Source organism: Electrophorus electricus, chromosome 20 (genome assembly GCF_041902795.1).
Source record: "Electrophorus electricus isolate QZ-2024a chromosome 20, ASM4190279v1, whole genome shotgun sequence".
Lineage (NCBI taxonomy): Eukaryota > Metazoa > Chordata > Actinopteri > Gymnotiformes > Gymnotidae > Electrophorus > Electrophorus electricus.
Window position 1 is genome coordinate 14504038 of NC_137516.1, and position 15732 is coordinate 14519769.

Consider the following 15732-nt stretch of genomic DNA (forward strand, 5'->3'; position numbering starts at 1 on the left):
GCTTCTGGCAAAAAATACGAGGTCAGACCAGTTCATTTTTCATAAGAATATGTTTTATTTATTACCCATTGCTGCATTAAAGCCACAATAAAACAGTAAAATGTTATTTAAATCAGTTAAAGAGTAAAACAATAACAAAGTTTTTGGTGTAACATCAAAAAAATACAGAAAAAAACTACCTGATCAAATCTGATATAGAAATTTGAAAAAGGGTATGTGGAGTGGGTCCGGTGAAAGGAATCTATTCCTGTGTCCTTCAGACTTCACTATGTCAATCAAAGAATCCCCCCGCATGGTAACATACTGTATTCACTGTTAAAAATGTATTTCACTAGCCTACATTCTGAGAAAAAGAAATCTCAATATGTTGTCTTTCGGTATATGGGCTGCCAATTTTTATTGAAGGTCTATTATGCATCATTATAATATTAATATTATCACTGAGTAGTATTATCACAAATAATATTACCACTGAGTAGTAAAAGTAATAATAACAAGGAGAGAAGGAGAGAATTCCTTTGCTTGAAGATTATGTGTTTAATGCATCGATGGCAATATCTTGCGAGTTCTTCTTCATGTTCCTCAGGAATAGAATTAAGGCAGCAGCAGCACCCAGCAGAGTCATGCAGCTCACAGCAGGAATGATGGCATTCTGCAGGTGGGGCACCACAGATCGCCGATCTAGGGAAGAAACCAGCTGCATTAGAGAACTGATACAGAATCCCCTAGGGTTCAGACTCAGAACTCCTTGTCTTTACACCCATCATAAAAACAGCAGATGATTTAATGATTTAAATTCCAAGATGACTTGCTGATGCTCATTGGACTTGGTGGACTAAAAATTGACCATCACAGTCCAGTGAGGCCAGCACACTGATCTAAATAACCTACCGTGGACCAATATATTAATGCTGCTGCTTTTGCGGCCAGATTCATTGCGTGCATCACAGTAGTAGAATTCAGAATCCTTTATCTGAATGGAGGGAATATTTATGCACATATAAGCCCGATCAGAACTTGACCTTTCGCTGTAATTTAAGGAGGTTCCAGAAGTCATCAAATGTACGGAAGGATTGCTGTCCGAATCTCAGAATATGGTAATTTTGTCTCCTTCGCTTGGTTCAGTCGTCTGGCTTAGTCTGATCTTGTGAACACTAGGAGGACCTGCAAAACTACATACTCAAGTTTTTCAGTCAGCCACCATCTTAAAAAATCTAGGATGATAAGGTGAAAATGTTAATTCTACCTACCTTGAACAGTCACGTTCACCTTGGACCGCCAACTTCCCATCGCAGTGCTCACTTCGCACTCATATTCGCCTGTGTGGTTCCAGTCAGCGTGTTCAAACACGAGCTCCTTGTCCTTGCCAAGTGCAACTGCGCCGCTCTTTCCTAACTTTGTCCACATTATACTAGATTCCCTGTCAGTGTCACACCTCAATTCCAGACGCTCGCCGAGCCTCACAGTGGTGTGATTGGATATAGTGATGAATGCTGGACCATCTAAACGAAATCAGGAGATATAGCTAAGTGATATGTGTCAAAAATACATTTGATGTTTGGTTATTTCTTACGTAAGGTTCACTCAAAAATATGTCTATAAGTAGTTTATTGGTTTAAGGCATTTCTAAATATTACCTATATTATTGTTATAGGTGAGCAGCACATTTGAACAGACTCTTTTGAAAATGTAGCATTGCATTGCAACCACACTGAGGTTGATGGTAGTGGTACCAAAACTATACAATACAATAATTATCCCATGCTGAGTAATAATAGGAGCAAAGTTCTGCTGGATGGCAACCTTCACACTATGTTTCACACGTGTAGGCATGGATTTTGTAGTTCTACTCCAATCAGATGCTTGCTTTCCTCATATTTGTACAAGACAGTCAGAGTTTTACACAACATGCTGTAATCCAGTTTTTCTGTTTGTGGCTCAGCCTTTGTGAGTTTCATGCTAAAGTCTCTACAGTTTGGGATGATATTTATGATGTGGAGCTTGTTTTCATGCCTTCTTACCTCAGGCGCAGAGTATTTTCCTTACCATTTATTTGGTTCTGAGATGTGCTTCAGTGGTCAATTTTTTTATATCATAGTATGGTACAGTCATATTCAGAATACACTACAGACATAAGCTTGGTGATGTCAAGTTAATAAGGTATGTAATATAGGTGCATAATACCAGCCCCTGTACTACTTTGATTAATTTTAAATTGTCACAATGCTTTTATCTAATCAAAATTGAAGGTGCGCCCTACAAAACGTGCTGTTATAGAAGTACATTTATAGCACTTAGATATAATGTAATTTGGACTACACAAATACACATTAAAATATTCGCCTGCAAACATGCCTAAATACACTCCTCGAACGCCACCATTTCAAATCCTCAGTTAATAAATAAATAAACAAACACATTCAAATGTTCACTGAGCTGAGCAACTTACATTGGACTGTAACTGACCGCACCGTTCGATCCTCGGGTACTCCTTCCATATTCAGAGTAACTTTGCAAGTGATGTTCTTGCCGCGGTCTTCGTCGGTAGGTTTGTAAATGGAATGCATGCCCTGCGCGACGACTTCGCTGGAAGATGTGTCATATTCGTCTGAAATTTGTGTATCTCCGCGAAACCACTGGATTTTGAACTTAGACGGAGGATAGACATTGTGTATTGCACACTGCAGTTGCAACTCGTGAATGCGTGAAATCACAGGATTAGTTGGGAACGCTGTGAAAGAAACGGCATTTCATTGTACCCAAAGAAAACGATTAGTGAGTCTGTTAATGAGATTATTTTCGATTTTCATAGTAATAATGCGGGTACTTACAATATACTCTTATCTTTGTCTTGTTTTCTTTATATCCTCCACAAATAACTTTGCAAACAATTATTTTTTCGTGTTCTATTGATAACGTCTTGAACAGTAGACGGGATACTGTTTGGTTAGTCTTACTTTGACCTCCTGTAGAACTGTCTAATAACGTTGACCACATGAATTTTATTTCTTGCGAACATCCAGCCACAGTGCATATCAACTCGACGCTTTCGTTAATATGCTTCACCGGATTTTGTGGGTGTAAGTATACTTCGTGCGCATGTTTTGCTGAAAAGGCAAAGAATATTCAACATGGTAAATACATCAATAATTTAATATAATTGCAAACATTCTACTATAGGTAGAATTCGTGCTGAAGGAAAAGCGCACAAAAGATGCCAACCTGTAAATAAATTCAGAGCTGCCATGCATAAAACAAAAACAATATGTTTTTCGTTCATTTTGTGTCAGAGCTATATGTTAAAATTCGTAAATTAGTGCTCCGGTTTGGCTCTTGTGTGTTCCATTGTATGATTAGACTGTCCGTGGGCGGTATTTATAAAGATCAACGTGTTGGCCCTCGTCCAATCAACGAATGTTCCGTTATTATAACATTGTTATATTTTGTGAAAATATTCACTCTTTTTCACTGTATAAACCCATTAATAGGAAAACAGGCATACATATAAGAGTAGATAAATACATACATGATAGCAACCTACAGCATAAGTTTTGTACTCGTAATGTGGTAGTTAGGTGATGGAAATAAAATTAAGTCATTGCCACCATCTGATGGAACTGAGAAATTATTGGAAATTGCAAGTTAACCTTGAAGACTTTTATTGTTTGTTGTTCATTTTCCTTTGAAACAAGAGAAAATTTGGTTTGCCCTTAAGAATTCATGTTGTTAATTTAACTCAACTGGTGCCTTCGTTTACCGGTGACTCTACAGTTGAAAAGGCATGGCAGAAGTGCCGTCTAGAATGGTGAAAACAAGAGGAAAGGTCCTATTGGCTGCCTTTCATACAGGAAAAAATGATTCAGGGCCCTCTATGGTGCCCTTTCATGCAATAGATAATGATGATTTTAGAGCAAATAATGTGATTGCGTGTCTTAATGAGTGCCCTTTTAGTGGAGGAAATGTGATGCAGTGCTCTATAAGGTGCCCTTACAACAGGCTACCCTTGACATTCCCTATTGGTGGGTCTTCCAGTGGAAAAAACGTGTAATTAAGAAGTACCCCCTATGTTGCGTCTACATGACAATGTCACCAAATAGTGTAGAGTGCTATGCAGGGAATGGCTACAATTGAGAAAACCTGATGAAGTGGCCAGTTAAGTGCTCCACTAATGGAGACATGCCCATCCAGTAGATTTAATGGGATACATTGTTGTAAAAAGTGCTCTTACATGCATGGGAATGTGGTGTCATATAGGTGCCCTCACAAAGGGACAAATGATGTTCCCTACAGGTGCCTTTTTGATTAAAAAAAACCTCATGAAGTACCCTCTTAGATGCCCTCTTAGGTGAGAAAACACAAAAGTGCCCATTCAACATAAAAAAATCCCAGTGAAGAAAATTAGATGCAGTGCCTTACAGTCTCCTCAAAATGCCCATTAGGGTATGCTTTCCCACAGTGGGTTCTGTGACAACAGTCTAGGAGTGTCAGCAAATTCTTTGATATGTTTTGGAATTTACATCTCAAACTCTGCGTATATTCAAAACACAATGCCTGGCATTATCGTGTGTGTGTGTGTGTGTGTGTGTGTGTGAGTGTCAAACAAAAGTTAGCAGTTCCCTCTTAATAGTTCCCTACTTCAGAGGTGTTTGAGAAATAAACATTTAAAAGGTTTATATGTCCCAGTGGTTTGTTACCATAGAACTGTGGTAAATACATTTAATCTGGAATGCCTAATAGGATAATGTTAATCTTAATCAAGGATGTGTCAGAACTATTTCACCATATGTGATGGATCATTGCTTTCTGTGCTTCAGTGGGGCCCCATGTTGTACAGTAGGTGCCTTTTTTTGCACTCTGGTAGGGCCCCATGTCATGCAGTAGGTGCCTTTTTCCTTTTTCAGCCCTTGCAGGGAGGAGGTGATGTTTGTTGGTAGGGTTACTTTCATTAGTTTAGTTTTGTTAAGTATTTGTAGCTGAGAAAGTGTCTCTTGTTAGGACATACTGTGGTCTTTTGGGTGACCGACTTCACGTTATTATAAATCGAGCACAGCTGTGTATCAACGGGTTATGTGCTGTTTAGTAAAGTAGCGGTTTTAATGTTTTATTTCTCTCAAACTACATGTCAGCATGTAATATTAGGTTGAATGTTAATACAAGGAATAAAGTATATGCTATGTTAACATCGAATAATTTGTTTTAATTGCACTTAAGTGTGTGGCCTCAGCTTCACCTTCGTCGCCCCGGGTGTTATCAAACACAACCAAGCATTACTTAGGAATGTAGCGTTTATTTATTTATTTGTTTATTTCAGCATGTACCCTCAGTTTGAAAGCACATCCACTTTATAAATTACATATGGGTATAGATTGTTTTTTTTTTATTGCTAAACGTGAATATGTACCCATAAATGGGGTTTTAGGTCAGTGTTTGTAGAGATCTGCATGCAGTTTACAGATGAACAGTACTTGTATTGGGTTCAGGCGTACAGTGGACCACTTCATTCTTTTTTCCATTCCAAGGTTTCTGGGGTTTTTTTTCAATTTTGTCATTCTTAAGTACTCTTTGCATATAAAATAACACATGGGACTAGGTTTTGCCACAATTAAGACTAATTAAGACTATATATTCAGTTGAATTAAGTGTATAATAACAAAGGCCTACAATATGACAGTGCAACATTGCAACATGGGCAAACTTATAGATTTGTTACTGAACCCTCAGTAAAGAAGATGTAGTCTTTGTGTTTCAAAAGCAGATGGCTCAAGAATTTGTAGGCCATCTGCTAACACACAAAACATGTAAGCGATAGCAATGTCAATGCATTTTCTTATTGGACAATAAATTCTAGATGGAGTTCTGGAGAGGCGCTGTGCTGTTCGCAGGTTTTAATAATGTGCTAATGCACCTTGTTTAATGACCATATAAACCTATGAGAAATTACTTTATGAGAAGACATTTTAAAAATATATATTGTCTGAATCTACTTTGGGATATGGCACACATTATGCATTGTTACAATAGTAACCGCAGAAATGTAGTAACTTAAATTGGCTAAATATTGAGGTTCTTATGACAAATATAATTTTAACCACATTTATGTTTAGTTTCAGTCTATTTTAGTAATTAACTATGACCTACAATCAATGCAAGAGAAACTGAACAAACAATGTTTTATAAATCACAGTTTCTATGCAGTCATGTGAAAAAGTATGCTTGAGTGATCAGGTGGGCAGGCAGGCATATGCATAGCATACACGTAAATAAAAACACATGCATAGGCACATGCATGCACACACTCTGCAACCACTAAATTCAGTATCAGGAGCAGACACACAACATAAGTAATAGCCATATCTTAATGTGAGAATGACAAAACCATTTGTGTATATTTTTTAAAAATCATTCAAATTATTTTCTTTTACTTACTGATATTAAGATTAGGGATGGGGTAAGCACAGCATTATTTAGATAAAGTAATACACAATCTTATGTAAGATGGCCTAAGTAGAAGTAACAAACACAAAATAAAAACAAAACAAAAAAACATAATTACAAACTTCAGTGTCAAGACTTTTTGACATTATAAACACGTACTGATCCCTTCTTTTGTTTGCCTTTATATATCATTGCAACAAAGCTGTTAATTCTGTAGTCCCTGTGAGTTCTGAAGCAGGTTGCAGCTTACTGAAGAGAGAATCGATCAACAGTCTGGATGGGAATGGAATCAGTGCGTCGTTGCAGTCTTAGTACTTAACATATTCCGACTGAAGGGACTGTGAAAAGACAGAGACACTAGCATGAATCAGCAGAATCCATCTGTCTCCCTTCCTTACTCAGGGCCCAGACAATATATATAACCTAGATACTTATACGTGCATGCACATGTGCATGTCATGCACATAAAAAACCCTCGATTGAAAGACTGAGGTATATAAACCATGGCAGAAGAGAATACAGGGATGAAGAAAGATCCAGGCAGAGAAATGTTAAGGAAAAATCAGAAAAAACGCATCTGGAAGAAAGAAATATCTTGTACCATGGAGAGTCCCAGAGTGGGAAAGAGCAACGAGGAACAGGCATCAGCATGGAAGAGAACGGATTGCAGTCCTCTGGCACACGAACCGGACATTCACTCACAGGGATGGAGCGACTGAGGATGTGGCCTGGTGGCCTGCCAAGCCCCAGTAAACCCGGTGCTCTGAGAGGGCCAGACGTGGTTACGGGCTTGGGACCGAAGGCTCTCTTCATGGGCCTGAAGGAGTGGGTGGGGGCGACAGTCCTGGCACTGGTCGCCCTGCCCCGCCCGCTGTTGACCTCCTGTTGGAAATTGGGGCTGGAGAAAGGCCAGTGGAGGTCGGGATAGCTGAAGCGGGGTGGAGGTAGGGCACATGACAAGGGTGGAGGCCCAGAGGGCGGAGAGGAGTACAGAGAAGAGAAGCCATTGGAGTCCTCTTCCTGGAAGTCACCTGGACTGTAGAGGTTGCCAAGGGAGCGGGTTAAACGGGGCTTGGAGCTGTGGAGAACACAGGCACAAATTAATGTGGAGCTGGGTTGCAGATGACTGCGTGAAATTTCACAGTGCAAGATTAGTTAAATCTCATTGTCTAGATCTCATGGGATGAGGCCCACTGATCACCAGCACTAGAAAAATCTAGATTGGCAATAATTCTTATTTCTTTTAACTCGACATCCTTTTGATCCAGCATTAAGTCTAAGTCTAAGGAGCAGTCTGACAGACATATCATAAACATTCACTAATTCCTATGCATTTTGTCACAAACTGACCTCTTTAGGTTTCCTGCAGAAGATGAGGGGCTTCGCATGATTCTTTGGGGTGATGGGGCGGTGAAAGAGAAAGGAATTTTGGAAGACTTCCAGGGAGAGAAGGAAGTAGGTGCTGGCAATATCCTACTACAGCAAAGCAACAACAAATCGCTGAAAACAAACGTCCAAGGCTTGGCAGCACAACAACATTATGTGCACAATTGCCAGTGTGCGATATTATTCTTGCTAGACCGCACCTTACACTACATGATGGGTGTAGGAGTCAAGGATAAGCAAAGGAGTAAAGGATGTCTGTGCACCAGGTTTTGGTAACAGAAATGATTTAGTATAGATGTGGATTGAGTCTGATACATGGTTTCTCTAAACTGGATGCAAACACCCAAGCAAGGCTTCCTCCTGACAGCGATTCTCATACCTGACAGTGAGTTTCACACCTGAGAGCAAGTTTCAGACCGACAGCAAGCCTCATACCTGAAAGCAGTTGATGCAGCTCTGGGAAGGCGGCTGCCCTTCAAAACACGTAGTTTATCTCCTTGAGTTGTGTTCACATTATCGTCATTCTGTAGCGAATGGCACAACGACAGTTATTTCAGGATTTACTTCATTTTCCATTTAGCCATGCCTTTAACATAAGAATACTAGTAGGTAATAAAATAAGGCATATAAGATCACTGGCATTTTTGATTATGAAACCTAATCAAATACACATTTAAAGTTAAAAATTGAAAATGTTAAATTAAGAAAAGCCTTCAGTTATAACCTTCTTCAGGTTTCACCACCCACCTTCTGAGAAATACTATTTTATGTATTATGACCTCACAGGTATACAGTTATGAGTCTATAGACCATTTAGTCTATAGCTCAGTTACATTGTACATTTAATGTTAGCCCTTCATCAATGGTCAGTTTCTGACTACAGGACAGCTGTTGGCTACACTTTTGGGTGTTTGACCCAGTTTCAGCTGAACAGAAACACTTATGTGTAAGAAATCCAGCCATACTGTGAGGAGTGATAGCCAAAGAGCAGTTTAAAGGGCCACATCAGTGCCACAACCTCATCAGTGTCACTGTTACACTAAGAATGGCCCAACACTTAGCCAGTACCGGTTAAACACTAACCAGTAATAAGCAGGACAGAGGGTGGCTCTCAAACTGTGCATACCAACAGCTATGCTATAGTCTGCAATTGGATGCACATAAAAATGCAGTTATATGTAAATATGGCATAGGTGTACTTAATAAAGTTCCCAGTGAATGCAGGTATGAGAGGCATTTTGTGATGTCATTCAACGCCACATTGAGTGCATCAGCTGATTGGTTCCGTTCATCTGAAATGAACTGTGACATCACGTGTCTTACCTCATCTGTGCTTTGGGAGTTTTGGGTTGTGCTGGTGATGGAGATGTCATCCATGGCAGAGAGGAGGTGCGCCAGGCCCCTCTCCTGCTGCTTGGATCGGTGCAAGTCCCCCTCCACCCACATGCTATTCTGCTTTCTAGAGAGAGAGAGAGACAGAGAGAGAGAGAGAGAGAGAGAGAGAGAGAGAGGGAGAAAGAGAGAGATGGGGATACAGAACAATGAGCTGCTGGTGTGGAGATGTGGAACATAAAAGTGTTCTTTAAATCAGAGGTTCTCAGATCCGGTCCTGATCCATCACATCAGAATCAGATGTGTTGGGAATGGGAGGCCCCTGCAGAGCGTTCCTGGGATTGCGCCTCTGCTTTAAATGGTTATGGACCAGGCTTGGATGCATCTACACCATCACTGCACATGACCTGCATCACGTGCCACCACCCTCATCCACTCACTCTTCTAGAAAGTTCTGCTGGGGTCCGATGATCGAGCCAGGCCTACAGATGCGTATCCAGGCAATGGCCTCTGCTGCTGTGAAACGGTAGTGCTTCATGAGGTAGCAGCCAATCAGAGTGCCCGTCCTGCCGAGACCTGCTGCACACACAAGCCAAAAGGAATGACCATCGGAGGAACAATGGATTAAGATGTAGCCTAATTAGCACATGAGGTGAGTAGGTAAGATGATTTAGAACATATTTCAATGTGTTTCCATACATAGAGTAAAAACTAAAAAAATAAACAAGTCAACCTTGTTTTTTGTCCAAGTTGCATGTTGAAATATTTATCGAGTAAGGCTACAGCAAAAAAAAACCAACAACAATGCACTGCATGTACCACACAAAAATAAAGTCTGCAGGCTTCAGCAAGACCCGCCCTCCACCAGGGGTTTCCCAGCAGTCTCCTCACCTTTGCAGTGAACAGCGATGGCCCCCTCAGTACTTTCACAGATATGCAGGAAACGCTGGAGGATAAGGTCACTGGGTGTGCCGCCATCCACAAAGAACAGGTCATGATGCCTGAAGCCAGCGTCCATGAATCGCTGGCCCTCGTAGATCTTCCTGTTGAGCCGGACCACATCAGTTACGTTGTGCTGGCGGAAGTAGGGGAAGTAGGCTTCAGGGGTATGGAGCGGGTAACCTGAGATAGGGCCGGGGGTGGGGGGTGGGAAGGGATTAGTCCTTTGTGAGTGTTGGCCATGCCTTCATTTGGAGGTTTTAGTTTGATAAGTGATAGAGAACACATGGGAGAATTAAAAAGCTCAGAGAATTTTAGAGAACTGGAGGTCAGTGTTGCTTTCAATGGGTCAAAGTGATTTCTTTGCCAAACGGTGCAGATGGTTTTGGCACAAATGAAGCAAGCACGTGGTTTCAGATGATAATGGGTGGTCGTCCCCATTTCAAGTCTCCATTACTCACCGTTCTCGATTTTGATCTTGGGATGAGGCCCACTGAACGCCAGTAGCTTCCCAGGCACAATCCAGTTAAAATCCCCATTTTCTACACGCTTGAACAAAAACCAAAGCAAACATACGTTCAGCCAAACTAGGTCAAAAGACTTGCTGCATGCTTTAGTGTATTACATAGATAATACACACAAACATGTTAAGTTAATCACGTTTTACATTATCAGTTATTGAGAATGATATACAATGAATATTAGATGTACAATGAATGAATAGATGTGGGAATATATCCCCACCCCCCAAAAAGTGAAGTTGTATTATTTCAGTGCAAATATAATTGTTTGAAAATAGTTATGAAAGGTATATCTCCAATGGGTTGAATATATTTGGATGGCCAAATTTATCCAGCATTGATGGCCTCCTACATTTTAAAACAAGTTTTTTATTTTTTTATTGTAAAGGCAGTCTTAACTGGTTGAAGTTTAGAACATTCTGGTACAAAGTCCATGGTGATACCCGAGGGAGTCTCATACCTCATAATGCTCGTACTCTTCAACATCAAATGTCTCAAAGTCAATGAACGCATGTTGCAAGGCCTGCACAGAGACCATGGAAACCAGGTGAAGTGACCAAGTTTAAGACCAATTCATACTGCACAGTTTTCAATTTGTATGAACAAGGTTGACCAGTCACATTTTGAGCAGTAAGTGATAATCATTCATATGACAATTAGATTAATTATGAGGAAAACAAATCCATAAATGCTTCCGCAGAAAGTCCAGAATTATTAGAATTATTGGGTGTGCAATATCATTTTGTAACACCAACTACATACTATTAACATGTTTTATACAGACTTCATATCCCCTAGTAAATCAGTCTGAAGTTCCTAATTCTTTACAGTAAAGGGAATACTTTTTTTTTTTTAAATAATCAGCCAACAGTTCTCCCATCCGGAATCATGCAGGTACCACTACCAATCTCAATCCAGAAAAAGAGAATTCTTGAACCAAGGGATTATGGATTACATCTGAGGCTTTGGAAGGTGATCTGAACTACACACCACAAAAAACCATGGAGGCCAGAAAGGCAACAAGCCACTGAAGGCTAGTGTTAACTTCAGATCTTACCCAGGCTACACACCTCACCTTGCGGATGCCTTGTAAACAGTCAAAGACGGTTAGATTGTATGTACAGTTCCCAAAGGCCGCGTCTCTAGAGGGATAGAAAGATAATCTTGAATTACTGATGTTAGAGATAAAGAGGCACAGAAAAAGTCAGGCTTGCTTTGTGATAAACTTTTCAGCATTGAAAATGGCCTTGCATGGGATGTTTCAGGAACGTTTTATTTTAATAAAGGTCTTCACCATGATTATCTTATATACATAAGCTAAGACAAATTCAGCATTTTCTAAATGGTGGAGTGCTTCAAACTGTCCTCTAAAAAATGAGCATGCTACATTTACATTTTGAAGCACGGCAGGTAATTACAGTCACCTTAAACTACTTTAGTGGCTGTTTTGGTGACATGTGAGGTCAGGTGTCCCACCTAAAAGGTACATATGACACTTTATTTCCAGATACCAGGGCTTGGTACACTTCTTCTGGAGTCCTCTTTAGGTATATCACCTACAGACGAATCCAAAAAAATATGAGGAAAGGGCAGCATACACGTACTGTTCCAGGTTAACAATCAGCCATTTCACTGATCTAGGATCAGTGTCCAATATCCCACTTCTGATGGCAGCCAGGTTTAAAACATTTAAAATCCTGCAGTGTGTGTGTGTGTGTGTGTACTCACAGCATAAGCACCAATCAGGAATGCGGCGTTGGACCTCTTCCGCTGGTCATAACTGGTGTAGTGGACAATACGCTTCCGGGACAGAGTAAAGGACTGTGCAGATACAGGAGATTGATTGTTTTTCTCCAAGCAACTGAAAGTTCACTGTTTGGCCATTCCGAAAACCAGCAAATCTAGTTGGCCTTCCAAGTTTAAACCCACAAACTCCGATTTAAAATCTTTTCATTTACATTGACATGCATTCTTAAGCACATTCTTCTGTGCTCAGTGCAATGTGGCCTATCATAAGCCAACATACACAAATTTCATATTTGGTAAATTTTGCATTATGTTGTTTAGGAAACCATTACTTACACTGAGAACACACAGAGCTCTGGCCATTGAAGTATGTCTCAGCATTCAGCACAGCACCATTTGAAAAGCACCAAAGTTCATTTCTAATATGTAGGTGCAGTCTGAAGCCATTAGTGAAATGAAACTACAAAGTATTAGGTTCAGTTGCTAAATACCTGGTTTGTTAACAATTGCTTAACATTATTTTCACCCATTCAAGCCTGTTGCTGCCTAAGTTTCCCTCAAATATCAAAGTTCAACTCAAGTACATCTCCACTCCCGTTATTACGGTTGGCTTCCTAATAACGGGACCACTACGTGATTACATTGCTGTAAGCTATAAATGAGTTAGCATTAATATACCCTTAACTCTAAACACCAAGCCATAACACACTACATTCAATTTTAAACTATAAGCCAAAACATAAAGTCATAAGGCACACAGACAGACAACCTACTTAATAGGGTTCAGTATACAGAATGCAATCCTAGTTTACCTTCAACTTCTTATTCAGTTTACAGCAGTATCGATACAGCATGGCCAAATTAAGAGGCCCAAAGTCTGCGTAGAAACTGAAACAAACACACAACAAATTGAATTATGTCTACATGAAATAACCATGAGCACGTAATCTATTGCTATATTTAAAACAAACAGCTTGTTACTTTGATACCAAAATTCCTAAACTGTGGAAATTAAAATCATGTCGCATATTATATGCGTTATAGCCTACACTTGGATTTAAGTGTAAGAGAAACTCACTTTTCATAGACAAATTCATCATCCGTGCAGAAATAATGCGTATTCGCTGTGCTTTTTGGTTTGCATCGCACAGTAGCAAAATATAACCGATCTGCAAGAAAATATTAAGGAGACAGAAAGTATTCATTTATGTAAATTAGGAGATGAAATAAACAATGAGAATGACGTGAGTTTTAGCTTAGGTTATATTTTTCTTTTGTTGCAGTAAGATTAAGTAACATATTCTTTCTTTTCTCCTTGGGGCATAATGTGAAACTATATCCCTATATAACAAACTGCTCTGTTAACATAAATAGGCCTAATTGGCTAGACTACGGATTTCGTCTCAACATAGCCTAATAACTGGAATAAATACCTTTGATAAACTCAGTAGCTCCGAACAAGTCATTGTGATGTGCCATTTCATTCAGTGGTCTTAAAATGATTCCGTGCGATTTAGGTTGTTTGGTAACAGTTCAAATAAGTCTGATTATTCTCTGATGGCCTTTGGAATGGAAAATAGACTAGAGAGAATTAGTAGTCTACTAAACGGTGCAGTCAATCCCTGTGTAAAAAACAATGCGCAATGTGCAATCAAGAAGCAAAATCATTGCAGTTGCAAAATATAGTAGCCAATGGGTCACAGTCCCAACCCGCAAAAGTAAATCCATATCGAGTGCCGACGGTAAAATCCCTCCAAAAAGCGACTGAAAACTTTATATTCAAAAAATGTAATTATAAATGTATTGTTTTTTAACGTTGCCTTCTTTATCGTAAAAATCTTACATATGCGCTCACAAATAGCTGATACAACGTAACAAACTTCATGCTACACTATTAAAGCACCGTCGCTTAGTAACCACGTGCCCTTCCACCACACAAAGCTGGGTTGCTATGGATAAGTTTATACGGACCAATCAGCATTCGAAACGCGATGCTCGGCGTAAACGTAAGGGTAAGATTTTGGATTAGTGCCAACGAATATCGAAGGAAAGATTTGAAGCTCAGTGACGTTACTGATTGTCTGAACTACGCATGATACCCCCCAAAAATACCTTATAAAAGTTTTAGGATATAATCTGTAGTGTCTCGATTATTATTATTATTATTATCATTATTATTATTATTATTATTATTATTATTACTACACTCCACCACTATATCTCAAAGCTACTTTTAAAACTTTACTTTTAAAGGCAGTGAATACCAAATAGTCTTTTAGAAAATGACACATTTCATGTGAATGTAAATGTAAATGTAAATGTTTAAGGTGGAATGATTATGGGTGTCAAGTTGGTATGAGTTCATCAGACACAGCAGTGTTGCTGGGATTTTTGAATGTGTCACTATCACTGTTACTTTGAGAGTGGTCCACCAGCCAAACAACTAGCCAGCTGAGGAGTACATCCCATGTGCTTTGATAACTGTACATCTACAAGCTGTTTCTACAATAAACGCCTTTAAAAGTGGTTGATAATCGTATATTCAAATTTGAATAAGGTCTGAATAGACATCTAATTGGACACTTAATTAACCTAATTAAACAAATAGACTATATGGATTAATGTGGAGGTAGGTATCTTGAGCAACTTGTGTCAGGCCCAGTGTGAGAGCTGCTGATGAGTCCTGCAGTGCTTGCAGGGCTGTGTGAAGAAGATGCCTGGTGGGCATCTCCGCAGCAGCCGTGGTTCATGCCGCTGACGCTAATTTAGCACTAATATGGCCGAGGAAGATTATGCTTAGAATGCTTTAGCCCCAACACACTGACATGCCAGTTCACATTCAACCCTTCTCCCTCGACACACTTCTGGCCTCTAACATGACAAAGACCATTTCCACATTAAATATGGTTTTCCACCATTTCCACCTTAAATATTAAATAGAAACTTTAATAGAATTCACACAACCTGACTCCCACAGACAACATAGAATATGAAACATGCTTAGTAACAAAAAGAAGAAAAAAATTGTCTAAGAGGCATGCACACTGAAAATGAAGATTGTTAGTAGGAGATGTTATACTACATGTTATAAATCAGGAGACCCACCTGCTATGTGTGAGATCCAGGCCATCGGAGGTAGCACGGATTGGGGCCTGTGTTTAACCCGCCGTTGTCCCCCCGAGACTGCCAGACGCGACATGCCTTCATTGGGGTTGGTAAAGAGACAACTGGGGAAGGACAACAAAGGAAAACAAAGGAAGAGTACATGCAAAAAAAAAATCAAAACCCACCAGGATCTCAAACGCTCCGCATCAGCATACGTTATCCCGAGGTAAACAGAGACTGCGGTAAGGACGGCGTCTCCGTGAGCCAC

The 15732-nt window shown here is 39.8% G+C and overlaps 2 protein-coding genes across 4 annotated transcripts; both read right to left on the minus strand.

Moving 5' to 3' along the window:
* Positions 1-31: 31 nt before the first annotated feature.
* On the minus strand, positions 32-3332 carry vcam1a (vascular cell adhesion molecule 1a). Its single transcript, XM_027021055.3, has 5 exons — positions 3223-3332; positions 2832-3107; positions 2450-2731; positions 1251-1502; positions 32-681 (listed from the first exon to the last, which is right to left on the minus strand). Exons 1-5 carry the CDS (start codon positions 3278-3280, stop codon positions 530-532), a joined length of 1020 nt encoding a protein of 339 aa, XP_026876856.2. The 5' UTR covers positions 3281-3332; the 3' UTR covers positions 32-529.
* A 1948-nt stretch (positions 3333-5280) lies between these two features.
* cdc14aa (cell division cycle 14Aa) lies at positions 5281-14253 on the minus strand. 3 transcript variants are annotated; one of them, XM_081703792.1, is made up of 15 exons: positions 13793-14253; positions 13438-13528; positions 13172-13247; positions 12342-12434; positions 12090-12169; positions 11689-11755; positions 11074-11136; positions 10554-10641; positions 10045-10275; positions 9594-9729; positions 9145-9280; positions 8257-8345; positions 7786-7911; positions 7138-7513; positions 5281-6773 (listed from the first exon to the last, which is right to left on the minus strand). In XM_081703792.1, exons 1-15 carry the CDS (start codon positions 13836-13838, stop codon positions 6744-6746), a joined length of 1728 nt encoding a protein of 575 aa, XP_081559918.1. In that variant the 5' UTR covers positions 13839-14253; the 3' UTR covers positions 5281-6743. The 3 variants fall into 3 exon arrangements, with proteins under 3 accessions (XP_081559918.1, XP_081559917.1, XP_026876858.2); XM_081703791.1 differs by having other exon boundaries at positions 7786-7908; positions 9594-9732; XM_027021057.3 differs by having other exon boundaries at positions 9594-9732.
* Positions 14254-15732: the final 1479 nt, after the last annotated feature.

What these genes read in the sequence shown, in the direction of transcription:
- vcam1a (XM_027021055.3), bottom strand. Translation starts at nt 3,280, where the DNA reads ATGAACGAAAAACATATTGTTTTTGTTTTATGCATGGCAGCTCTGAAT. An exon ending in GCGGTCAGTTACAGTCCAAT is followed by an intron (nt 1,503 to 2,449) that starts GTAAGTTGCTCA and finishes GATTTCGTTTAG; the next exon opens with ATGGTCCAGCATTCATCACT. An exon ending in GGTGAACGTGACTGTTCAAG is followed by an intron (nt 682 to 1,250) that starts GTAGGTAGAATT and finishes TTTCTTCCCTAG; the next exon opens with ATCGGCGATCTGTGGTGCCC.
- cdc14aa (XM_027021057.3), bottom strand. Translation starts at nt 13,838, where the DNA reads ATGGCACATCACAATGACTTGTTCGGAGCTACTGAGTTTATCAAAG. An exon ending in CAGCAGAACTTTCTAGAAGA is followed by an intron (nt 9,281 to 9,593) that starts GTGAGTGGATGA and finishes CTCTCTCTCTAG; the next exon opens with AAAGCAGAATAGCATGTGGG. An exon ending in ACTCCCAAAGCACAGATGAG is followed by an intron (nt 8,346 to 9,144) that starts GTAAGACACGTG and finishes CATTCGCTACAG; the next exon opens with AATGACGATAATGTGAACAC.